At 33.0% G+C, this 27,648-nt stretch overlaps 1 protein-coding gene across 1 annotated transcript; it reads right to left on the bottom strand.

Moving 5' to 3' along the window:
* Positions 1-573: 573 nt before the first annotated feature.
* ptc (protein patched) lies at positions 574-26,402 on the bottom strand. Its single transcript, XM_080169678.1, has 13 exons — positions 26,033-26,402; positions 23,227-23,310; positions 22,674-22,969; positions 22,208-22,378; positions 9,894-10,166; positions 9,445-9,589; positions 9,128-9,184; positions 8,874-9,020; positions 8,387-8,641; positions 3,044-4,585; positions 2,523-2,665; positions 2,000-2,183; positions 574-1,587 (listed from the first exon to the last, which is right to left on the bottom strand). Exons 1-13 carry the CDS (start codon positions 26,231-26,233, stop codon positions 1,069-1,071), a joined length of 4,017 nt encoding a protein of 1,338 aa, XP_080025804.1. The 5' UTR covers positions 26,234-26,402; the 3' UTR covers positions 574-1,068.
* Between the last annotated feature and the right edge of the window lie 1,246 nt (positions 26,403-27,648).

The raw sequence follows: 27,648 nt of genomic DNA, 5'->3' as shown, positions 1-27,648 counted from the left end.
GTTTATATAAATTAGTAAGCTTTTTTTGTATCTAGAGAAGGATTTCACTAACTGCTGAACCGATATGGTTCTCATTTCCAGTGGAGCCTTTATAGGTCCTGAGATGGTTTTAGGCTATTTTATTTCTAATAATAAGTCTAGGTATGGTTTTAGGCTATTTTATATCCTTTTTATATGCTTTTTACGACATTTGCCCAAAAAGGGTGCCCAAAACCACTTTTAGGCGCCCAAAACCCGCCTAAAACCCTTTTGGGCAATTGGGCCGCCCAATATCAAAAAAAGTGCCCAATTCGACAACCCTGTTCATATCAAGTTAAATAGTTAAACAAGAGAAAAATAATTAATTTGGTGAAATTGTAATTTTAAAAAAATGGGACTTTCGCACAAATCATCCCCTCGAGCGCTGATAACCCTCTCCTGTCCTCCCTCACTCAAAATATATGGGGTGGGGGATCATTTGTTTAGGTAAGGCATCGGAAAAAAAACTACCCCACCCCTTTATTTTCAATTATTTTTTAAAATGGGAAGAGGGGGGGGGATGAGTTGTAAGCGCTCAACCCTATTTTTGTGGAAAAGTACCAAAGATGTAATAGAATTATTAGAAGGTACCATAAAAAATATTTAAATAAATATCACAGAGTCTAGTTTTAACTGAATCACAGCCACATACAATTTTAATAATATAATAATGTAAAAAAAGTTCATTTTAGTTTTGGTTTAGAAAAGTAAACAATTTATAAAAAAAAATGTTCAAAAATGAACACTTTACAATAAGATACAAGATGAGATTTTTAATTTGGCACATAAAGTTTAAAAATATGTTTTTGTTATTAAAAAATAACATAATTAATAAATATAAAAAAAAATAAAAATTTGTACATGAGATGCATTGGTAAGGTCAAAATTTCGTTCAAAATTAAATAATTTTGTTACAGAACGTCTTTTTAAATACATTATGTAGGTTTGATGCTGTAATTTTGATATTTTTTCACTTCTATTAAGTGTTTTGAGGTATTTGATAACTTTTTTTGTTGAAAAACTACCGAAATATTTCTATAAATCAATTGTCTACTTTTCAGAGAAGCCACCATCTGATGAGAGGCTAGAGGCTAGGCTGCTGTCGCCGCTAGATCTCAGCGGATCTGAGGGAACACTGCTGCCCGAACTGCTACGACGGCTGCGGCTCCGACTGCTCGGCCGGCTGCTGCCGCCTCCCCCACTGCTTCCGTTCCCGCCGTCAAAACTACTACTGCCGTTGGGCGTGTGCAGTTCAAGCTTAAATTTAGCGGTTGCCGTAACTTTGGTAACACCTGGCGTCGCGCCGCTACTGCTCTCCACCGTTATGTGCGGCTCTAGGAACACAGAAGTGCCATTTAAGCTGCTCTGGGTGCTGCTGGGCAGCTGTGGCTGCCTCTGACAGTCCTCATCCTCGTAGGAATCTGCGGAATAGCTGTCGGCGTAACTGTTGGAAATATGGCTGTGCGATTCTTCAGCAATTGTTGATAGGGAGAGGTTTGAATTATGTTTACGGCCATGGGATTTGGACGCTTTGCTTGAACTAATTGATTTAGGCTCTGTCTTGTGAATCTAAAATATAAAATTGTATTAAAAAACATTATAGATTAATAATGTGGCGAAGGTAGTTTGTCTGTCCATCAGTCTGTAACGCTAAGGGGAAATTTGATTTTCTAGGCTGTAACTGAAGATATTCTATGCATTGTTTTGAACCCGGTATTAGTGTCGGACTGATTATGACGTAACAAAAAAAATTAGCCAATGAGAGGCTACTATGAATTTTACCATTGGTCAATAATGTCCTCTCATTGGCTAATTTTTTTTGTTACGTCATAATCAGTCCGACACTAATACCGGGTTCATTGTTTTGTTCGTATGACTGTTGGTCATGCTTCAATAGACATAAAACCTTATTTTATTTTTTAAATTATAATATTAGAAAACTATTCATGCTTATGCAAAAAAAGTTGTAAAATTTGCTTACCTTAGGCGGCTTCGCCTTGAATCTGACAGGCGAAGGTTTCGGCGTCGGAGGCGGGACACTTTCCTCGCCAACAGGCGGAGTTAGGTTGCCAGGAGGACCAAGGATGACAAGCAGAACTGGGAAGAAAACTAGGCCGTTGAATAGACCAAGGACGATCAAGGCCACCAGAACAAGGAAGAAATATCTGAAATATAATAATTATTAGCATTTTAGTATTATCATTACAGATAAAAGTTATAAGCATAGCCGCTCTCATGTAAAACCTTAATAATTCAAATTACAGGTACATTGTAGATGAACTAGCACCTACGTCCCTATAGCATCTAGGGTTTCTGTATTAGACCGCGAAGAGATTTAGATGAAAACAGCCTAAAAGTCTTAAGTTTGAAAATAAACAGCATAGACCCATCTCGTGGATGTATGTAATTGCTTAAATGGGATGGACGTACAGAAAAGGGATTAGTAGAGTATTCGCAAATTTGCCAGATTTGAAGATTCGCCTTAAAAAAAGATAAAATCCCACCTGATGATAAAGTCAAACTGTGAGAAAACGAGCATGACGACGCCAAGTAGAGTGGAGACAGCTCCGTGTATGACTGGGGCAAACATCTGTTCCAGGGCCAGGATGGCACGCTTCTCCCGGCTACCTATACTTCCAACAAAGCCCTGAAAAATAATATAATTAGAAATAGATCACTTATTGGGCAGTTCGTTCATCCAGTAGGAGGGGTGGGGATAGCGTAAAGGTGGTGTTTTGGGGGCGATCATTATTTTAGCCCGCTACAAGTTTCACTTTATTAGATTACATAATAACTATTGTAAGATCCAAGTAATATTAAATCCATTAGATTGGGGATAAAAAACAAGTATCTATTTTGAAGGGAAGCTATACTGTTTGGAAGCGCAGCTACTCTTAAAGTAGGATGTATCCTGACACCCGTCATTCCATAGAAGTAAACCATTATTTGCCGTTTGTTTATGCTTTGCTACTTAGAAAACTTGTTAATGTTTAAATGCTACCTAATAAATTTTTTTAAAACTTACCACTAGAAAGTGAACAGTAAACTCAACTCCCAATCCAATAGCCAGAATAATGATGACTGCGGGTACAGCACTCAGTTTCAGGCCCAGCAGGCCCAGGGCGCCCAACAGCTGGCTGACCAGACAACCAACCACAAGGGTGAGTATGACCGCTGCCCAAGGTGACATGAAGACCAGGCTGATAACTACAAAGATGGCTCCTAACCCAGCGGCCAACGCTAGCAACATATATCCCCTCAGGCTGATGTACTGCTCCCAGAAGGTGAAGGGGATTCCATTGGGGAAGTTTGGCAACCCCTGTGCCTCAAAATTAGCACAAATTTCGCGGATTTCTTGTATAGTTTGCACTACAGTTTCAGTATCTCCAAGATTTTTCAGCAAAAATGGAATCTGCGCAAACCTAATTGGTTTAGATTTTGGAATTCTCAAGTTATAATCACTACGGTCTGAAAACCAGTTTTTGGGTGTGGGGACAATACTTGCTTGGCTGTAGCTGTAGGCCATGGCATCGTTAGAATACCAGGCAGATAGATAATTGTAAAATCCGTCGGGGTTGATAATATCGTCCTGCACGAGCCGACGGTAGCGTAGTAGAGACTTGTCTACAGGTGAATCAACATGTCCAGTTTGTACAATAAGCTTGTAGCCAAGAATGCCATCATCAGAAGCCTCTGGTTTCCAACCTTCCTCATCAATATGTCCAGCTGATATATCCTTGTCAAGTGCTGTTTGAAGTCTCAACAGCCAGGTGCGGAATAGTGAGAGCCAAAATTCTGGCAAGCCACCATTGTCATCCTTGATAATGTTAGCAACTCTAACAAAAGAATCATGGTACTTGTAGAGAATAGCTTGGTTTTCTGGATATTCAAAGTTTCCTTGAGTTATAGCGTGCATGTTGTAGAATCCAAAATATTCATCTTCAGCTTCTAAAAATCTCCAAACAGAAGTATTGCGAGGCACCATATCGGATAGATCAAGTCCATCTTCCAGCCGATTGATGCCCAGCACACTGGCGCCAATAAGACAGGTAACGGCAAGCAGGGTGATCACTTTCATGGGAGCTTTAGCTAAGATGCGGCCATAATAATCGCGCGCAAAGCGTGTCAAGTACAGGCCAGAGGCGTGCGGGGTTTGCGGCTGTTTGTCGGCTTCGCCGTTTTCAATCAAATCTTTGGTGGAAGAATGTTCTCTTAGTGTATTGCCGACACTTGACCATGTATCGTTATTTCTTCGCCGATCATAGCCCTCGTTGCGGTTATTGTTGGCATTTTCCGTCGACTCATCTTTATCTCCGCCACTACCATCCATACAGCAAGCCAAATCTAATTTCCCGCCAAAAATACGGCGCACATCCAGCGCAATCATGGCGGGAAACAGGAAGATCATCGAGATGAGGTTGATCGCCAACAATATGGCCGCTTGGAAGCAGAACGAGCGCATGGCGGGAATGGGTATGAGGGCGGCCGCCATGAAGGCGGCAATGTTGCACATGTGGGTCAGAATGACGGATATGCCGGATTTACGCATCACCTCGCCAACTTGGTCCTGAAACAAAACATTTTTGTTATTTTTTTTAAGGTTTATGTTAAAAACAAAATTGAATCTTGGCTTAAATTATTATATGTCCTGTTCTATTTTAGTTTTTTTTTCAATACTAGTAATAAGTTTAAATTTCTCTAGAAGTTATGTTATTAAGCTTAACCTTTTACCTAACCCATTTTCTATTTAAATATTGTAGATAAAAGTCTCCAGAAAATGTTTTATGTCGACAATATGACATCAAAAAAAAGAATCCATTTATAAACATTGTGCCAACAGTGGTAATAGCTGACTTATTGTCGACATGTCGTTTTTAAAATGTCAATATCGACATAACAACAGTCTTATGTTAATATATTAATAGCATCACTATGGCTTGACAGGGTATTATCTCTGTGAGATAAACAAATAAATGAAGTTGAGACATGAAAGGATAATTAGTCCGCCAAACACTTCCTCAATAATAACCCTTGCTCAGGGAAAAACGGACATATAATACTAGAGTTATAGAGTAGCTGCAATTAAAAAAATATAAAAAAAAACTATCATTGATACCAAACTTTGGTTAATTGTGACACTTGGAAATACTTTTCTTTTGCAATGTTATTATTAAAAAAGCGAAGTTATTACAATGACGTAAAATCTATAACATTTAGTTATTGATGTCTTTTGAATAATGGCATATCGAAAATATGTCGTTAAATTTCATGCAATAAAGTCGACAAAAACAATGAAATAAAAGAGGTCATAATTGACATTATTCTAATGACAAAATGTCAATTATTTTTTCTTTAATTGACTATCCGTTTATTTGATGTGTTATTATGATTTTGTATAAAATATTGTCTCTTAGAAAGTGATTAAGTAGTCATAAACATAATATTAATCAACCCACTTGTTAGTAGCGAAGCTTCTCTTTAATTCATTTAATGTCTGTAAGTCTGTCCGTCCTTATGTAATGCAATATGGGAAATGTTATTTTGTACACTTACGATTTTATTTATTTTTAGAATGTACCATTTGCCAAAAACACCCAGAAAACTTAAAAAATACTTTTTGAATGCATACTATGAGGATAGAGAAGCCTTTTAGAGCACGACTCGCGTTTTAAAAATAAAATAAAGATATCTTAAATTTTACTGTGCTTTTTATATACGGGGTGGTGTATGTCGTAAAACGGGAGTTTATACAAAAAAGCACAAAATTTTATTTTTGGTATAGCAGCTCATTCAAAAAGGTAAGTTTACTAAGTCTGTCTATTTGTAACTACATCAAAATGCTGTTTTCCTATATTTCATAGCTACGAGTATTATATCAATTTGTAGCATGGCTAATCATTACAATTTCCCCTGATTTTTTGCTACTTTTTAGAACATTTTTTGCTGTTTTAAGATATAACAAGGACCACACACAAGCAAAGCTAAATGTGAGTGAATGGTTTAAAAGCTTATTAAGAGGTAAACTGTCCTAAATCCATACACGTTCAACAATTAGGGGACAGACAAAAGTGACATTTATATTATAGAAACAGTTACATTTTTAAAATATACAGTTTAAAAGTTAAAATGAAGCTTAAAGTCTAAATTTCTTTTTAAATTGTAAATTTCATTAATTTAAAATTGAAATTTAATGAATATTTCGTTATTGCTAATAGCAATATTTTCGCTATTTTTACCCAATAGCTATAAATAAACAAACTAGTTTTAGAAAACTTCAATGATTTAATTTAATTAGTATTTCAACGGTGATTCTTAGTTAACAAATAGCTTTAAAAATAGCTTAAATTCAGCCTAATTTGTTAAAAAACTTTATCTGTATAAAAAGAGTAATGCTTACAGTTTATATGTTTGTATAAAATATATGAATTAGTATATATGGATGGAAGGACCTCCCAAGTTAAAATCAACAACAGGCATTACCCCCCCCCCCCCCCCCCAAAGTCTCATCTTCATTGGAGTGAAGGCTAGGCCCCCCCAAGATGCACAAACCGTCTGACACTCCTACTATTACAACCCCCCCCCCCCTTTATGAAAATATACCTAATAATTTTTTCCCCCACCCACCTTTAATTCTTAGTTTTGACTTCTGATTCCCATACCACCCCCCCCCTCTAAAATAAATGATGGACCACCCAGAATAATCCCACATGGGTCATAACCTTCTCCTCCCCCTTATAATACCCCCCCCCCCCACCATAAACCATGATCCAAAAAAATAGTATCATTTAAATATAATTCAGTAGCATCAATGAGGAAAGAAGATCTTAATTACAAATCTATAAACATCTAATTAATCCCCCCCCCCAAGTCCTCTCCCCCTTTTGATTCTTTTAAAAGTCATTCAAAGGATATTTAAAAGATATTTAGTTTATTTTTCTGTTTTTTTTTAGAGATGCATATCTGGGGTATCATGGCTTTAAATCTTGAAAGAATTATTGCTGCGCTTTTGACATATTTAAATCTGATCTTTTAAAAGGGACAATTTTTCTGAAAAATTGAAAAATAAGGATTTAGAGTTGAAAAATAGTCATAAACCTTCGCTACACACACATACAGACATGTTTACAGATAAACATCCTGTTACTTTTAAAAAGTTTCTTTTTTGAACAAATATGCCGCACTCTTGTATCAAAACGAAAACTAGGTCTTTTTGGTCATAGTGACTCTACCAAATGTAATCTATGTAATGTAGAAAGTAGTATAGAACATTCATTATTTTTTTGCCTTTACCCAAAATTCTTTATAAATGCTCTTGCTTTATATTTAGACTATTATTTTAATAATGACACCCCTGAATTCATTTATCTCAAAGAAAATTTTTATCTTTTTAATGTTTGGTACCCTATATTTGCTAAAAATGAAATATTTTTTCAACTATCATTGCTAATTCTAATTGCCAAAGATCGCTCATTAAAAATTAGTAAAGATGAATGTTTATCAAGATGGACCATTCTAAACTGTTTCTCTCAATCATTGTTTGTTGTAAAATCTGCTTTATCAATTTTAAATAATATGGGTCTAAATTCTGATTTTCTTAATGATTTTCTTGAGTTTCTATTAAAACAAAAAAATAATATCTCATACTTCAAATGTACATGATTTATATTCCGTAATTCGTAATTTATCTATTATAAACATTTAAAAATACATAAATTCATAGTTTGTTTCATGTTTAACTCGAAATAAATTATATAAAAACAACAACAACTTTTATAAAAGGGAATTTTTTCCAAACACAAATAGTAATCAGAGCATATTTTTTACTTGAAAAAAAAAACTTGTTGGGAGGTCTGAAAATTGTGTAAGTGGTGTAACTTTGTGCTATTTTAAGCTATCTTGATCTAATTTTGAAAATTTGAAATTAATGGCTATACAACTAGCCCAATAAATCACAATAAAACTTTGTAATAGTTATTTTTTGCAATGAATAATCAAGATCAATTTTTTTTTATGGTAGATATAGATGATTAAAGAGTAGCTGCACTCAAAAGTCAGACGATAAAAATGCATTGGCACGTTAAAAAGAATGTGTTATTAAAATTATTGTATGTAAATATGAGTATTATTATGAAAACTATTGCATAAAACATTTGCTTATTGTTTTAAAATCAACGTAGCAACAATTTTTAAAAATAACAACATTTTTTGAACGTAATATTTAATAATTAATTCTGAAACGCAACTTAATTACCATTATTGTGTACAAAATTAAATTTTATATTGATATAGGAATAATTCAAAGATATATGCAGTAAATCATTTTTATGGAAAAAACCTCAAAAAATTTTTATAAACAAACAAATCTTACCTTAGCCGGTATATTAGTAGGAGTTTGTAGTGTAAAAGTGTGAACCAAGAGAAAAACAGCGTCCACACCCAGGCCCAGGCTCAAAAACGGCACAATTTGGGTGGTAGATGCGTTGAAGGTGATACCAGCCAAGGCGGCGATGCCCAGACCGGCGGCAATACTGACGGCTACAAGGATTACCCCGGCTATCCCCAGCCCGGCGTGGGAACGCACTTTGTCCGTCCAATTGTACAGTGTGATACCAGCATAGGCCATCTAAAAAAAGGGATTTTTGTTAATCATTTTGCTTCTTAAATTAAACCGAAACCCGATATTTTGATGGATGAAATATAAAATTAAACTAAATATTAAAATCATATTTATCTAATCTACAATCAAATCCATCTTTTTCTCTTAATTAACAAATAAAAATTTCATAAAATCTTTAAAACAAGTACGATAGTTTACCAAGAATGAGAGCGCAGCTTACAAATAAAGTAAAACTTACCATCACAAGATACCCAATAACAAGGCTGTGCATGTCCATAGTGGAGAAAGTCTGCATCAAATGTTCCAGGGCCAGGGAAGAGTATGAGTTGAAGGTGAATTTATCCTGCACGCCTCGCGCCTTCTCAACCTCTGCTTGGAATTTTAACTAAAATATTAAATTGTCATTAAATTTTTTTAAATTTTTTAGAAATTTGCTTAAAACTACTTTTTCTCAAAATTGTAAACCTTTATGCAAAAAAAACATTTATTTACCTGGAATTCATTTAATATTTCTTCAGCTGTTTCAATATTCCATCTCAAAGTATGCACCTAAACACATTTTATTTTTTTTTTGTATTTTTGTTACAAGATATAAGAATATTTTTTGAATTCGTTAATTTAGGTCAGGTTAGGTTACATTGGTTACTGTGAAGCCCCGCAGGTTTTTTTTTGGAGAAAAAAACTAACCCACAGTCTTCATGTTTAAATTCTCAAAAAATAAGAGGCACTACTTTGTGGGAAGCCATCAAACATTTTCGGATGATTTAATATGTTCAAGAGATCTTAAGATGCAAGAAGAAATGAATTACCTTGTATGTGTTGGACCAGTACTCTAACATGTCCCTGGGCCCCATGAGCTGTATGACAGACTGGAGTGCCCTGGCGTCACTGATCATACCGGTCTTGTTCTTCTCCACACCTCCCACTACCAGCTCCTCGGGCCATCGCATGTACCTGATATTAATTATTATTATAAAAATTAAATTTTAAAAGCAAACATTTTCTAAATATTGAATTAGTTAGTCTGATCGAAAAATGATACCACTTTCTCCTTAAAATAAATTGATTTTTAGACTGCTGATTCCTATGACAATTGAGTACTATAATATAAGCAAAGAATCTCTATAGTACTGTCTTAAATTTTATAGAATTACATTGAATTTGTATTCATATATTTTTCTAATTTAATATTTTAAAGCGCTATCACTCTATAATCATCAATGTACGTGGTTGTTAAGCTTCGTTTATATGTGCATACCTTGTGGCAAAGCTGGAGCATCCGCCGGTCAATTCGACACCGATATCCGGCTCTTCGGCCTCCCCCTTATTCGGCGCTGTCCGCGGACACTCCGGGTCCTGCGGATTCAGACACGGCTTCTCCTGGTACCCGCTGCTGATGCCCGCCTCCTTCATCAGGTGCTGGAACTGGTCCAGGCCCACGGAGGGGAATGCCTCGGCCATCTCTTGGAATAGTTTGGTGGGGTGCAGGGATTGCCAGGTTATTCCCTTGCTCCCCTTGTCGCCTCCCAACCTAAAAAGAAAGAAAAATATTTAAAAATTATGTAAAAAGGATGTGTTGGGCAAGGTAGACAGATGGAGAGAGAAAGAGAGCGAGGGAGATAGAGAGAGAATGAAAGAGAAAAGAAAATTAAATAGAAATGAAAGTAAAGTAAAGATATGTCCAATTGAAAGATGATAAGCTTTATAGAAAACGTTTTGCGATACATTGCTTTAAAATGAAAAACAATAAATCAACGTTGTTAATGTTTAAGAAAAACAAAGCCAAATTTAACAATAAAGGGTGTAAATTGATTCTTTCATAAAATTGTTTAGAAAAACATAAAAATAAAATCATTAACCAATCATCCCCCCCCCCGCTATTCATCCATAAAAAATAAAGAGGGGGAGGGAGGAAATAAATAAACCTTTTGTTAGAAATCTTTGTAAATCTATCAAGATAAAAGTTGTATTTAACAAAGGATAAGTCAGGGAGATGGATCAATGGATTAAAGCGGCAGGATTAGGGGAACAGGTGAAATAACACCTTTGCATTACTTTAGGATAGGTTAAGCTGAGCTGGATAGATGGATAATGGGTTGTTTAGATAGGTTGATAGCTGGGATAATAATAATCAGGGTGGAAGGGAATATTGGATTGTTAATTATACTGGTCGCCAAAGTTTTGTAAACACGTTATCTTATTTGTTGGCTTAAAAACTTTGGAGAACTTTTCTTTGACAATGATCTTTTCATCTATACAAGGGGGTATTTTTGATTGTCATACTTGAAAGATAATGTATACAATTAATTGTCTTATCCCTTAAGGTCCGTGAACATAATGGTTTGTCAACCCCACCCCAACCACCACCCCCCACCCCCTTGCCTACTTATTTCAATTGTAAAGTGAACATTTTTAAAATCCAACAAATTTTATAGAAAAAAGCTAAATAATTATGGAATGGCTAAAAAGTGACTTAAAATGCCTGTAAGTTTATTTGAAGTCCTATTTATACGATTTGTATGATGCTGTCGCCTTTAAAAATAATGGTTCGATTGCGTGATCGAGTAAACACCTTTATGGTCTGACCAAAACAAAATTCCAACCCCTTTTATATTTATTGTCACTTGTGACGGCTTCATTTCGGGGAGGGTTACACAGTCCCCTCTGCCTCTTCAAACTATAGAAATATCACAGTACGTTTTAAGGCTATACAGATACAGTGATACTATAGATAAAATAACTATAAAAACCACTATCAGTAAATGTTAGGTACATGTACAATTTGGTGGGTATTCACATCCGCATACTTTTTACATTAAATCAATATTATTATTGCTCTAATTTCTTCAAGAAACATTTGCTCTTTATTATTTGAAATAATATCTCTTGCAAATATAAAATATATGCGCATGCGATAATAAGCGGAAAGGGATGCGCACCAAACCATTTACTTTAGGACAATTTTAAACGAGTCTTGATAAAGTAGGATACAAAAAAACTTCGACTACTTTCATAAATAATGTCTGTCTGTCTGTCTCAATATAATAACAAATTGTTATTTTGCTTCGCTACTCATCAAAGCAATTTTAGATACTAAAGTTTCAATATACTGAGACTTAGTTTAAATTAATTTTTTTTTAGAAGAGGGAAAAATTAAGAGATGGGAATATGTTTTCTCGTATTCATTCGAATCCGGTGGATAGGAACCGGTTCTCATCCATACGAAAAAACTATGTCTAGCATCGTATTATATCCAGCTTTCTACGAATATAAAAATGTACAATCAAAAGATTAAAACCAGTTTTTTTAGCCGGTGCCTTCGGCACCTCGGGGCTAAAAAACTAGTTTTAATCTTTTAATTCGTCATTCTATATCCGCGGAAAGCCGTTTATAATACGATACGAGAAATAACTATTCCAGTATGGCTTCGAAAACGTTTAATATCCGCAGCATTAGAACCGGTTCTCCGCCATACTGAAAAATCATGTATATCATCGTATAGCAGACAATTTTCAACGAATATTAAAATTAAAATCCCAAAATAATACCAGTTTTGTTAGCCCGGAATGGGATGGTAAAAGAGTGAAAAGGAGTGAGATATAGCAAAATAACATGCTAGATATTTCGAATTGAGTTACAGACGGATAGTTGGACATACATACAAGGCGACCTATAAAGTAGCTTCATAACTTGAATATCTATATCTGCCCTGTTTTGACTATTTGTTTTTCAATATACTTATCTCTAACCCCTTTAAATTTTTAAAAAGATTTCCCGACATTAATAGGTGTCGAGGGAATCATTTTAGAAATATTTACAAAATTTTTATGGGGAGAAAAAAGTGCTTTTCAACGTTAAATTTTGTCATCATTAATCTTAATATATTACTAGCATATTTTGTGTTTAACTTTTGTGCTGTTATTATATTAACTCTATGTCAATAATATATGTCACCCATGACCCTTTTTTATCAAAACTAATATGAACTTTTTAACCCCTTTATTATTAAGAATTGATGCTGAAAAAAGTTAAATATTTTTACGCATACCTATATAGCATATGCTATAAGAATTTTTTTTTGTTGGGGGGGGGGGGAATTGAGATTATTTTATGAAATGGGTTAGTTGCGATATTTTAATCTTAATCGCCCCATGGAAGTTCAAATATTTCTACCCCTTTACAGCAAATTTATATCTCTACTATCTGTCACCAAATATGTACTGTGGCTATATGATTACTTTCAATATATGTACTGTGGCTATATGATTACTTTCAATTTATGTACTGTGGCTATATGATCACTTTCTATATATGTACTGTGGCCATATAATTACTTTCAATATATGTACTGTTGCTATATGATTATTTTAAATATATGTACTGTGGCTGTATGATTATTTCAATATATGTACTGTGGGTATATGATTATTTTTAATATTATGTACTGTGGCTATATGATTACTTTCAATATATGTACTGTGGCTATATGATTACTTTCAATATACATATGTACTGTGGCTATATGATTTCTTTCAATATATGTACTGTGGCCATATGATTTCTTTAAATATATATGTACTGTTACTATATGATTACTTTCAATATATGTACTGTGGCTATATGATTACTTTCAATATACATATGTACTGTGGCTATATGATTATTTTAAATATATGTAGTGTGGCTATATAATTATTTTGATATGATATAAAACGTATGAAGACTTTTTAGCGTACAATAAGCGTTGTACTTGTACATATCAAGAAAATTTTTGTTACAAACACATTGAAATATTTTTAGAAGATAAAATGTTTCTACATTTGTTATCAGCATGTGTGCAGTGCAAGATTCTTGACAACTTTCAGACAACTTGGCGAGTCTCTTGATTCAAGCATTTAAATCAATTTAGATTTGTGTGTATTTCTAGTTTACTCTTAGTAACTGTCCATTTTAACCTATTTTTTTTAACGAAATCCCCCCAAAATAAATCCAAAACAAATGAAACAAAATCAATTATTATTTGATTTAACCTGTTTTAAAGGATTTGAACTATAAATACCCAGGAAATAGCAGATTATAACTTAATATACATGATTAGAATATAATCTACGTTGTAAAAATATTAATTTCAAAAAAAATAAGGACAACCAGATCCATAAGTAGCAAAGTCTAACATAATAAAATATTAATAAGAAAAATTATATTTTAATTAACGCCTAAAAGGCATGAGAAAATTTTTTAAACCCCAAAAATTCATGTATGCTGATAAATAGGGTAAATTGTGGATAATTATGTTTATATTGTTCTAGGGGAAATACATGTAAAAATTTCATTTCCTTTAGTTAATAAGCTTTCACTGGCTACACTACATAGGTGGGTTTATGGAAGATGAATTTTACCTTATTATCACAGGAATGCTCATGAAAACTTTGAAATTGAGCAGTTTATCACAATAGAACCCAAACTTTTATGATAACGTTGGCTTAACAACTTTGAGGACTTTTATTGGATTTTGATTGGTTGATTCATTAAGTTGGGTGTCCAAACGTTTCAACCACAAATTGTAATCTTAAGAAGGGTAATTTATCGGCCATTGTCTTATCCCTTTAGATCCCTGCTAATTACAGAACTTCTACGCCCCCCCCCCCCAAAAAAAAAAAATGAAATGGTGAGATAGACAAAGATTTGTTTACACTTAACACATGTTATTTACTTTAGAAAATTTTCAAGCGAGCGTTTAACAGTTTTGGAAATATGAGAAAGAGAAAGAAAGAGTTTGAGATTGTTGATTATATTACAGAATATTAATTTGGAAGGAGGGTTTAAAGGATAGATCTCAATTTTGATTTTCTGACCTTTGTCTGAAAGTCTTAGTAGTGCAAGAACCTGTCTATTGGTCGTATATTAGTATATTTTCTGATGATTTTAACGTCTCTAGTATGTTACAGACTTGAACCCCTTGATACCCATACCGCATTTTTAGCTTGTTATAATATAAATTAATGATATGCCAGCAAAAAAAGGAAAAATATTGACCCCTAATCTTTTGGGATTAACGTGTTTTAGCCCTCAGGGAGGGGATGAGAAACAATAGACTGGTTAGTACCCAAAGTTTTATAATTCATTCATTCATTGTCTTTAAAACTTTTATTTTATCAAAATTTGATTGGTTTGTACAAACTGAAGGCTTTTCCAACAAACATATTAATCTACATAAAGGGTATTTTTGTCTATCTTGATTGTGGGTGTCATTGTCTTATCCCTTAAGATCCCTGCTTGGTCGATGACAAATTAATGCTACGCTGTATCATGGGATGGGGGCGTGATTGAAATGTGTAGTATACTCCTTTGATTAAACTCAATTTACGGGTTTTTATATAATTGCAACGTAGTTATAAGACTTTTGGTAGCAATAAATTGAGACGTTGGGTATCCCTCTAACTGAACCGATTTTTGATTAGTCAACGGTCTAAATTTGTCTCGGCCAGGATATGATTAAAAGCCTAAATCGGCCAAGGAATAGCCGAGTACAATATTTTTAAACTTAAAAAATTAAAAATAAAGAGCTAAATGATTTATTGCGTCTTTCTCTTTTTATCGACAGACGCACTTGGATATATTATTTTCATAATTAATTATATGTATTTCCCATGTTAACGTCACCTTATGTGTAAATTTGGTGAGCTACATTATTGAATAGCGTTGTTAAGTTAGGATGGAAGAATTTTGTAATGAAAGCAAAAGTGGGGTAGAGGATAAGGGATGGGGTAAAACGGGTTATCATAATGTTTTATTTTCTTGACTTTAAGTTAAACTCTATCCCCTGCTTAGCCCTACTTATGTGAAACTAAAATAATGAGAGGTAGGGTTTAACACATATCATACGATTAGTATTTCCTCCCACCTTTATCTCAAGTTGCAAATGGGGAGGGGAAGGGGGTTAAGGGGGGGAGGGGACTGAAATAAAAACAAAGATGATATTTGTTTAATCTCTTTAATATGAAAGGTTTATTTTTATAAAAGATATTTTTTTCAAAAAGGAAAATTATTCTAAAAAATAATAAGAATGTCTTAAAATATCAAAGGCTTTCTATATTTAGGGTTAGTAATTTAGCCATGTTGATTTCAAATCTAGCATGAAAATTGAAGATTCCCTTAACGAGTAGGTATAATTTGAAATTTAAAAATACTGATTTCTTTGTCAATAAGGCATGATCGCAAAAGCTACATAAAATGTTAAGCTATAGATTTGTGTGGAGTAAAATTTCTTCAAACGTTAAAAGATATAAAGGTCTTAATTTTCAAAACCCTTTGACATAATTTCTAACCCAAGCTCATAACTTATTTAAGGGAAAAAATCAATCAATACGTTCAGAGTTTAAGCTGTCAAGAGAATTTTTCAATTCACCCAGAACGCGCTCTTATTACAGGGCGTGGCGACAAAACCGCCAAATAGGCGCGCTACTTTTTAAAATGGAAAATTAAGAAATGTTTAAACAGTGCTCAGTTTCTTGTTTATATTCTATCAAACATGTTTTTCATGGCTATTCCTTAAATTATCTAGATGAATGTTTTGTCAGCAGGATTTTCAATTTTTTTTGTAGTTTTGAAAGGACGCCTTTCTAATATTTGAACTCATCCATATTATGTGGTAACCGCCAAGACTCGTCGCCTCCGGCTCCAGGGGTTACGGGTTCGGGTCAGGTTATATCTGAGTTATGGGAACCCTTGGGAATTTAGCTTCTAAATGTCTATCTAAAATAACTATCTAGATATGGTGTCTATTTGGGGACCAAATTGTAAAAAAATAGGTACATTTCTATGCACATAATGAAAGCTATGAATTAAAACCAAATGTGCTACCTACCAAAAAATGCACTGAAATGATGAAAAATCAAAAATATTTGCCGTTGGCATAATTTCAAAATTAGAAAGGCCCCACACATCAAATAAAATTTCAAATTTCCGGTAAAACGCCAAAAAGCTAAAAAAAAATAAGATTGGTCCATTTGTTTTTTTTGTTCTGTTGTAAATGTAATTTTGTAGAAAGATTTTTTTTCTATTTACAGGGTGAAGCAAAAGAAATATCGAATCTTTCTTTTTACAAATTAAGCATAACTTTAACTTAAAAAATATAATTGTTTTAAAAGTAATTTTTTCCATATGATATTGAAATGTTTCAAAAAGGTTTTTTTTTCAAATTGTTTCATTATTTTGTAATGACCCTGTAAATTTATGTTACAAGTTAAAAAATGTAGTTCCAAATACAACTTTTTTTTCAGTTGAGTATTGCAATGCTAGAAATGTTTGCTATGCTACTTGCCAACATGGCCGAGTTCCTTGGGTTGCAAGTCACGAAAAAGATAGGTGTCTTAATATTTTTTGAATGATCTACATATTTTTATTGTCCATCCGTTCATTTTATTATAGTGAAGATAAGCAATACAAGAAAGAAATGTTATTAGGATAGATGTCTACAACTTGTTGTAAAGATTCCAATGACAATTAAGCATAATCAACTCTGGACATTAAACTGGGTCAGTTAAAAATAGGTGGATTCTTTGTACAGATTTTTCGTAGCAATGAGCATTTTTTATGCTAAAAATTAACTTGTTAAGCAAAGGAAAGTGGAGAAAGCAAGTTTTTATTTTTATAATTTCGAGACTAAAAAACTCGTCATGATTATTAACTTGTGTGGTCTCAAATCTGAACATTTATACACATCTTATAATCAGACATACAGACAAAGTTTCTTCAATTAAAGAAACGAAAATAAATATGCTTATATGGCAATATTCTACGCCAACCAACAATTTTTGCTCGGATTTGATGCTTTTAGTATAAAATTAAAAATGGCAGACGCCTGTTTTTTTTTAATCCATCTATTTATTTTGCTTCATAATTGTCACTGCTCTTTATGATATGAATGCCTCTTTTCTTTCTGTTTAACGTTCATGGTTCCTTTACTTTTGGGTTAGGTCTGAGTATTCTGCGGGACTGTAGGGTTAGGTAAATTTGTGCATTTTTAGTCTTTATATTGTAAGTTTGTAAACATTACAATTTCATCTGTTTTTAAGAATTGAAGAGAATTGACAAGAACAGTAGTATTTTATATAAAAATTTAGATTGATTTTAATTTTCATTTTTAAAATCAAATTGTTGCACTGAAAACTGACCAAAACAACGAAGCCCAATTTAACTTTTCTTTATCCCCGGATCAAAAATAAATTTGTGGGGGGTCCCGAATTACTAGCATGTCGTAATTAGGCCATATTGCAGAAATGGCAGCGACGCTCTCATAAGGGGAGGTCCCCTCACATCTATGGATTACCCAAAATTCGATAAGCAAGGAAAAAATCTATTGAAAACAAATAATTTTTAACATTTTAATAAGACTTACCCTATAAAAATGCCTAGAAATTTGTCTTTTTCCCTAAAATAATTTTTCATTAAATCACAAAAACATGATTTAAAACTAAAGAAATACTTTTGTAGATTACAATAAATGGTTAAAACGGTAAGACACTCACTCAACTTAGTGAACAATCCAATCAAAATTCATTATATGTTCCCAAAGTTGTTATGCCAACAAATCAGAATAGATTAGTTAAAAAGTTTGAGGACTAGAGTAATTATCAGCCCAATGTCCCCTCCCTGCCTGAAAGGAATATATTTTAACAATGTGAAAATTAGTCAAAGTAAAATATCTATATTGTTCATTCTAGACAGGGACAACAAATTATTTGAGAAAAAAAACAAGGATAAAAATCGCAAAATTTAAAAAAATGTAGAATTTTTCAGCAAAAGCTAAATTTTATTATGAAATCAAATTAAAATTTCATGTTATTTTAGCATCAAATTGTACGAATAGAGATACAAAACTACTTCACAGTTTTAATAAGTCAAAAAATAATTTAATAGAAAGAAAAAAAGGTTAAAAAATCTGAGTAGACCTAAGACCACCCGGATTATTATTTACTGCCACTTTTTTCTCCACGGAATGACCAAATTTGCCCTGTTATATGCATATACACGGATAACTATCCTCAACATGGATGATAACATTCATATAAGCAAAGCTCAGACAGTCTGACAAACGAACATTATCTTTTACCCTTTCAATAAATATACATTCAATGTATTTCCAGAACATTGGGCTGTTCATTACACTGGTACTCAAAGTTTTTTAATCAGGTATTCTTATTCGTTGGGTTAAACTTTTATTAAATTTTTATTGGTTAGATCAAAATTAGTAGAGTGCGAACATTTCCACCAATATTTTTAATCTAGAGACAATAATCATATTTCATTATCATTCGGAATTGTATGAAGATTTATCATTCATTGTCTTATCCCTTGATATCCCTGAAATTTTACAGAATACCTATTCTTTCCGTTGGTCCTGCTAAAATGTTGATAAAAATCTCCTTTAAAAGATTAGAGAGGAATAAAACGAGATACAATAAAAGACCCCATCAATTTTAAATTTTTAAGACCAAAGAGGCGAAAAAAAATGAATGAGACCCAATATTCAATTTAAAAGCGAAGCTTTTTCATAGTTAGACTCTTTACGTTTGTGCTTTTTTTTTTGGCTGAAATATTGCATTTAAGAATACTTTTAAACAAGTTCCATTCTTGTTTTTTTTCTGTATTTAAATATCCAATATCTGGAAGTGAAAATTAAAAATAAATTGACCCAAAAACTACAAAAAAAAGTCTCGTTAACAAGACAATTTAAAAGTTACATTTAAAAATACTTTGTACCTAGGTAGTAAAAAGAGAGGTATAGATAGAAAATAAGTAGATATGTATAGTGTATACAATTAAATAGATAAGCAAAAGCGTTGCTTGGCTTACTTTTTTTTCTGTCCTCTAATTAAGAACCATAGCAAGACATAAAAAAAGACTCAAAATTACCAGCCGCTGCGCCCCTGGACGCATTGTTTATCTTAAATATTTAATTTTAGCTGGAGCTATGGGCGCATTCGCAAGTATAACAAAAAGGTTTTTAAAACAGTTACTTTTTTACCAAAATAAACAGGCAATCTATTTTGAAAACATGCTCACTATAATTTTGGTTAATACATGTAATCTAAAAAAAAGCTTGATTTCATTTAAAATATATACATCCAAAATGATATAACAAATTGCCGTCAAATTGGCAATTTTGTAACAAGAAAGAAAAGCTCAGATGTTAAAAAAATATGTTACGAGGTTTGTTAAATCAGGGATCTAAAGGGATAAGACAATGGCCGATAAATTTATGTACATACTTTGTAATAAAACACAAAATTACCCCTTCTGTAGAAAAAAATTAGTAGTTAAATCGTTTGTACACACATCTTAATGAACCAACTAATCCGATCAAATAAAAGTCCCCAAAATTGTTAAACCAACGAATAAAAAAACTTTGGGGACTAGTGTAATATCAGCCCAATGTCCCTGACCTCCCTGGTGTGAAATAAATCGCTTTATCTTTAATGTTTGAATTTCTGTAAAGCATATTCAACCCTTAAAAATGTAAAAATAAAGCATGTCTAATGAATCTTGAACAAGTTCCATTATTAAAAGAATTACCGACCAACTGCCCCTCCCACCTATTTCATCCATCAAGGCCCCCCCCCCCCATCCCCTAACACAAACAAATTCTTTGAGTCCTTTATTTTTTGCTGACTTTGTCCTTGTGTTTGTAAGTAAGATATATTCCCAAATGGCAACTTACCCCCCCCCCCCCCCCACATTTTTTGTTTATTAAGTTTCCCGCCTTTTATCCTGTGGGCGAGGTTGAATTTCATTTAAAAGTTATAGGTATACTTGTCTACTAAGGAGTGTGAAACTGTGTTTTAGATAGGTATACATGTTTCCAATATTTTTGAATCATACTAATGTTAATATTTTGTGACATTTTTTCTCTCAAAAAAATGTAACCGAAAGGAAGTGGGCTTTTGTCCCCAATGACAATAGTCTTTAACAGTCAAACTTTTCAAAAATATGATAAACATTCTTACAAAAAGACTTAAGCACTAAAAAGGCAATTTCATCCTAAGAAATATCTTTTTTTGAAAATTGAATAGAAAACCGTAGGGAAAAGTTTTGTACCTAGTTCCTTAAAGGGAAATAACTTTTCTTTATCCGTTCTGCAATATTTTTTTGTGAATACATATCCCCCGGTAGAACCCATAGCGCGGCAAAGTAAAAGCCAAATGTACCCAATCAGCTAGAAAATATCTCAATTCAAAAGCTGGACAAAAACATTAATTTTTGTCAAATAAACTGTAACTTGGTGTAAAATGGTCTAGACTTACAACTAAAATGGTTTGGGAGAGGGTTGGATATTCTGAAAAACAAGAATGACAACTTTCAATAAACTATTAAACAAAATTCGATTAATTTCTTTCGCAAAATTACTTAAATGCACAGGATTGTATGTTTTAGGAGATGATTCGCTGATAACATTGTCAAAGGAATCATCATTTCACAAATTAGGTCAATACAATAACATCAAGCATAAATCTAATATTATGAATTTTTATCCAAATCTTTGAAAATGTTAGTTTGATCCTTAACTAAGACCTAAAAGGCATTCATTTCAAAGTTGGCTGTTAAAATGTATACTCCGTTTTTATATCAAATGTCGATATAAGTATCTAATAGTAAGCAAAATAATCTAAATCAGCTTAACTTAAAAATTTGTATAAATTGACATTTATACAATCAAAAACATGTCATTAGCATCTACATATTAAACGCGATAATGTCGACATAAAAAATGTCAATACAAGCTTCAAAATTTAACAGGGATTACAAGGTTCTAAAATCAGAAGACACGATTTGTCCCCCGTCATTTTAATCTACTTAAACTACGGAAAGTAAATTGTACTAAGAAAAGAAAAATATGAATTCAAAGCATTAAAATAATCTTTTGGACATGTAATTTATTTTATATTAAATTAATTTCAGGATTTATTTTTAATCTACCTACAAAAATTCTTCCAAGACTAATGTAAAATTTACCTAAGATTAAATGATATACATACAAAAAATAAGCTTAAATATTTCAATTAATCAAATATTAAAAGAAAAAGTTTTAAGCTTGTCCAAAAAACTTTAAGATCTTTGAACACTTTTATAACAAGAAACTTCTTTGATGTATGGCTTTAATTTCAGACAATTATAATCAGTTTTAAATTGCTGCTGTAACAATCTAAAAGATTTATAACTACAATAAGAGGTAAAATTATCATTTTGTGTTAAAATAAACAAGGGTAACTATTTTCAAAGCAGCAAAATATAAAAGAATATGTTTATCTTCCTTCAAGTTTGTCCAATTTAATATAATAAAAACAAATGGTTTTAATGTCTTACGCCCATATAATGAATTAATAGCGTTTCTAATGATAATTTTTATAATTAAGGTCCACCCTTTATTATCTTATTATGATTACATTTCTAATACTGTTAGATAAATGGATAGAAAGGAAGAAAGGTGATAGATAGATAAAGAACGAAAGAGAGTGAGAAAGAGGGAGAGAGATATTTGAGAATTTTTAACAAAAACAAAACAGTACTTACGGAACATGAACTGGAAAATCTGGGCCCAGTAGCCTGCTTCCCTCCCAGAAACAGTCCAGGGGGGTGATGATGGCGCAGGGAAACAGTTTGTCCAGGATCTGGTCCACAATCGGGATCTCAGTGTTCTGTGGGATGCTGGGCTTGTAGCACAGGTCTTGCAACTGCCAAGTTCTATAAAATAAAAATAAATTATCCAGTTTTTTTTTTAAAGAGAGGCTTTCAAAAAGCTTAGTTAAAACAATAACCCCTCCCCCCCCCCCTTCCTAGCTATCATTCTTTAATATTGTTTGTCTCGCCCCTGAGATGAACTTTAACCCTGCAGGGCGTTAGCCCTCTGGGCCTCCCTTAACCCAAAATAAGCACAAAGTTATAGTCAATAATTTTATATTCCAAGCTTTCTATAAAATTAAATTCAAAATGCAAATATTTAAAATAAAGAGACTACAAAACAAAAAGTGTAACTTACATGTCATCTCTGCTGACAGTAACCCTTGTGGCCTTCAGCAGAACTTCCAAGTGATTCAACAGAGCGTCCGACGTCAACATCTTTCCATCGCCTTCCGCCGTTTGGATAAACATCTGATTAACGCCGCCCGAACCGGCTCCGAGCGTCTTGTCAATATAGTCCATTTCTCGGTCGAGTCGGCCGCCCTCGGCCACCCACAGCTTCTCGAGCCGTTGTTCGGTCACGACCGACTTGAGGCCGATAGTCATAGAACATAGTAGCAGGAGGCCGGTAAACAAAATTTTGCCAGCGTGGGCCTAAAAATAAAAATGTGGTAATTTTAACCCATTGCATTGTAAGTTTAGGCAAAAATATTCTTTTACATAACTGATTAAAATCAAGATTTTTTTTTGACCAATAGAGGGAGGGGGGGGGGGTTGTTTTTACTGTTAACCCCCTATTTTTTGGGAAATACAATAGATTACCCCTTCCTTTAAACATTTGAAAACCCTCATTTATGCCCAAAATAAAAAGCTTGGACGTTCTTGTTGAGGACATATACGAAATAGCTCACCTGTATTAAAATTCCTAGTTGAAAAAGCTCTTCTTGTAATTTAGATCTGACCCAAAGGGCTGGCTTGTTTCCTCGCGCACGCCCCTGAAAAACAATGATATGAGACTATTAAAATTAAAACTATAGCCGTCAAATGCTTAATATGCTGAAGCTACTATCTATTGTTTTTATAAAGAAATTAACAATTTAGAAATTTAATTTAAAAATATTTTAAAATCAAAGCATAACATGTAACTCAACTACAAAAATAAATCTAAAATTAAATGTTTAAACCTTGAAGTTGAAATTTAATTTTAAAAGGACCTACATTTTGAAATAAAAAATGAATAAAGCCATCTTAGGAGCTATGCTAAGCTTCTCTAAAATTGAGAACTGAATCGGTTAAGTGGCTAGCAAGATCTTAACACATATACAAAATAAACACTTCTTTAAGTAAAAGCTAAAATCCATTTATAAAAATCTAACTTAATATGAACAACGTTTGAAATAGTAAAGCCTCTATGTAGCAATTCAAAATAATTGTAATTCTTTAAAAATTCATGGTATAAAAAGAAAATTGTTACTTCATGCACAATTTTTATATCAAGATGAAAATAAAATAATGTTTTAATGGGTAAATTTGTCTAAATGGGCCGGCGCGGGGCCACATGAAATCATTTTAGACCTTTTTCTAACCCACATATCTTTTTGTAGCAAATCTATTCCAAATCATTTTGTTCGCCTGTTCTATCATTTCTTATGAGTTTTAAAGCTTCTTCAAATGTAAGTGGTTATTTAAAAAAAAATTAATAACAAAAAAATCAATTACCAAAAACATTTGCTAAAGAACAAAATATTTCCAGGCGGTAGATAGTATTGGCTAAAAAGTCAATGTAATAAACACGCAAAAGGAAAGTTCTTGGTAGTTAAAAATAAGTCAGCTAGGAACTATTCCATCAAAATTAATTTGCCATCTTTATGAATACATCCTTGGAGAAAATGTTGTACAATCAAATGGATAAATTGGTCACGACCCGGCGACCCCTGGAAACCGCTGTCAAAAATCTACCAATTGATCATAGTCAAAATGAAAGAAAAATAACAGATATATCTGCGTATGTAATTGTGGCTCTAAAATAGCAAGGTTTTATGTTAAAATCGGCTTCCAATTGACTTTTGGGTGCTTTCCCTTAAAATAACTAAAGAGCAGAGAACCCCCCCCTCCATTCTTTGAGGGAAAAAAATAAGGGTGGGAGGGGGCACCTGCGTGGCTACCCTATACTCAATAAAACCTAACCTAAAGTAACACAGGCATGGGGGGGGGGCAGGGTTTTCTGTGCTTGACTCGACTCTTTGAGGGAAATCACCTACTTAATCTTTTTAAAATATGCTTAAAACTTGTTATAAAAAGGCCACACTCTATGCCTCTAAATCATGATTTTGAATACCAAACCTTTGAACATTACATATAGGGGTATTTTAAATGACCAATCATAGGTATTGTTCAATTTTGACATTAAACTTTCTATAACAGGAAAATATGTGACCAATAGTATTAAGGCAATAAGAAGGAAGATGGTTAATTTATCGCCCATTGTCCTTGCCCTTAATTTAGACGACATCTTAAATGTATTTAATTAAAGCCCTAGGGTATCATAAATTAATTTGATAATAAAGACTCTAATTGGTCACTTAATGACCATATAAAAAAAAAGGTTACAAATTTATAAAATAAAACTTTGTATTTTATGAAAATAATATGCATATTAAAATTTCTAAAATCAGTATATTTTACCCATAAAATTCAAAGAAAAATAAATGATCCCTCGAATTAATAGAGACATTTGAGTAAGATGTTAGTAGCCCATAAAAATTCCCCCTCTCACATGCCCCTACCCTACAAGATTTTGCCCATTTAACCCCCTACCCCTTCCACTTGCCCATTTTTATGGCCCAATTCCCCTTAACTCACTTACAAGATTGGGTCCTAGGGACATATTCAAAAACATTTTCACTGGTTAGAACAGGGTGAAATCATTGTGTGATAAGCTATACAAAATTTTCCCTTGAAATTGCCTTTCTATTTACAACTCAATCTGCGCTTAACAAGGGGTATATATTACCCTAATATAATAAAAACATATTTTAAATAAAAATAAGAGTAAAACTGCTAGGTATAAAACACAAAATCAAAAATATTTTATAATGTAAAATATAGTCACCCTGAACGCACGTAAGGTACCTTACCTTACTTACTATGGATAAATAAAACTACCTATATAGCAAAGTTTCTTTTATTTAGATTTAGAATAATAATCAAATGAAAAACGTCTATAATAGCTTTATTTCAAATTCACAAATAAAAAATAGAAGTTATAGATGGCATAAAAAATTAGGTAGCTTCTATATATCTTAAATAGCTGCCAAGAAAATTAATTTACTTTACTATTCTCTGAAGCGTTATCGAAGGCAAACAGACGGACTATGTAAGCTTTAGAGTGAAAGGATGCACTATAGTGAGAGAAATCTTCACACAAAAAATTGATTATCATCCGTATATAGCTAAAACAACAGCCAAGAAATAGCTCCCTCCAAACTAATAGTATAGACAAATAGAGTTACAGAGTAACTTTGCTTATGTTACATTTTGCTAAAAAATAAACCCTATGTTTACATTTTGACATAGGAGGAAATGAAATAAACGGCATGGGCAGAAATTTGTACAGGCCCGATTTTTTTACTCCATTACACGCACACACCCCCACACATTGATGTCTCTATTTACTGAAAAGCAAATGTCTTAATCTGTTTACATTGCAAAATTTACCTTTTTAATATGATCCAGCGCCACGCTGGCATTTGTGTAGCTTGTCCTTGTTAGCAAGCCAGGATCTGTCACTTTAACTGATTTAGAATTAGGTACACCATTACTGGATTTTATATTAGATAGATCTACTTTTAACTTTGGGGGTGGCTTTTCTAAATCATTTTTAGATCGTTGTTTACTATTAAGGCTTGATCTAGCCATTTTTAGGTTATTTTAATATGTAACTTGTTCTTTATATTAATTGTTGTCACTTTTTAACATTGAATTTACTATAAAATGCTATGTAAAGCATTGATATTGTTTAGAAATAGCTGAATTTTGTTCAGAATTTTGGGTAAGCATCGAGCAGTACTTTCCCCTGCAAATGCTTAGTTTAAACTGAAGAAAAAGAGGAGGGGGGGGGGGGTGGAACAGGGGAATTTCAGAGGGTTATATGGGGAGGGATGTCAGGATTATAGGAGGTGTGCTATCTAGATTGGGGTATACACAAAAGGGGGTTGGGGACCAGGGGAATTGGGTGGCCGGTAAATGTAAAGTAAATTGTAAAGAGGTGGAGAGAAATAAAGACTGTACAAGAAAAAATTATAAAAAATTAAAAAAATTAAAAATGGGAAAACTTTAGTCAAGAACATCACATTTTCAAAAATCTTTTTATGTAAAAAGTTTTTTGCTCCTCAAAAATTAAAATCATACAGTCCTTTCATGAGGAATAATAGGAAAGGGGATGGAGAAGAAGCTTTGTAGTAGGCAAGAAATGGGAAAAACGGAGATTGAAAGGGAGAAGTGGGGTTGGGGGAAATATAGGTGGATTATCAAACAAACCACCAATTTTTAATGGCTAATAACAGCACAATTTGTGTTTTTATGAATTTTTAGAGTAGAAATGCACAAGACAAGCAATTATTTAAGACAACAACAGCAACTTTAAAATACACAATGTGATATTTCTGTGTAATTCTTTTTTGCCTTAGAAATAAATATCGCTAAAAAATATTTCTTGGCATTTTTGTATGACTATTGTTGTAATGTTTAAGGTGCAAGATTTGAAGAGCAGAATCGCCCATGGGACAGAGACACACGGAGATAGGGATATCACACGGAGCTTTACAAAGTGTCCTAAACTATTGACGTCACACGGCTCATTTTTTAGGAAACTTTGTAGAGTTTCATGTGAGACTCTATAAATGAAAAACAACGTTCTGAAAAAAGAAAAATTGATAATTATTGTAAAAATCTTTATAAATTCAAATAATTTTGTATTTTACTCAACTTCACGCGACAAATTGCAACAAAAGCTCTTTTCCTAAAATTGAAATGATTCTATGATTTCAATATATAAATGTTCATAAAAAGACTGGCGAAATAACACTAAAGGTGTGGCCTTCCTTCAAAATACCAAGCGAGCACAGAAACACCCCCTTATTTTGAAAATTTAAGTAAGGGGAAAGGTAATTTTTTGTATACCTCATCCATGTTGGGACCCTAACCCTTATGGGCCTACAATTACGGGGGGCGAGACTTGTTTTCTCTTTGTATAAATATCCCTCTTTTCCTGATATAAACACTAAACAGAGAGTTTGAGAAAGAGACCTAAAAAAAGACCACCCACACCGATG

This window comes from Acartia tonsa, chromosome 8 (assembly GCF_053477335.1).
Source record: "Acartia tonsa isolate MP-2025a chromosome 8, ASM5347733v1, whole genome shotgun sequence".
Classification (NCBI taxonomy): domain Eukaryota; kingdom Metazoa; phylum Arthropoda; class Copepoda; order Calanoida; family Acartiidae; genus Acartia; species Acartia tonsa.
Note: the sequence above shows the minus strand (reverse complement) of the source record. Positions and strands in the feature narration are given on the sequence as shown.

Excerpts from the sequence above, each read along its gene's own strand:
- ptc (XM_080169678.1), bottom strand. The coding sequence starts at position 26,233 with ATGGCTAGATCAAGCCTTAATAGTAAACAACGATCTAAAAATGATTTA. Across the intron at positions 9,185-9,444 it reads ACTGGTCCAACACATACAAG|GTGCATACTTTGAGATGGAA; the intron begins GTAATTCATTTC and ends AAATGTGTTTAG. Across the intron at positions 9,021-9,127 it reads AAATATTAAATGAATTCCAG|TTAAAATTCCAAGCAGAGGT; the intron begins GTAAATAAATGT and ends TTAATATTTTAG.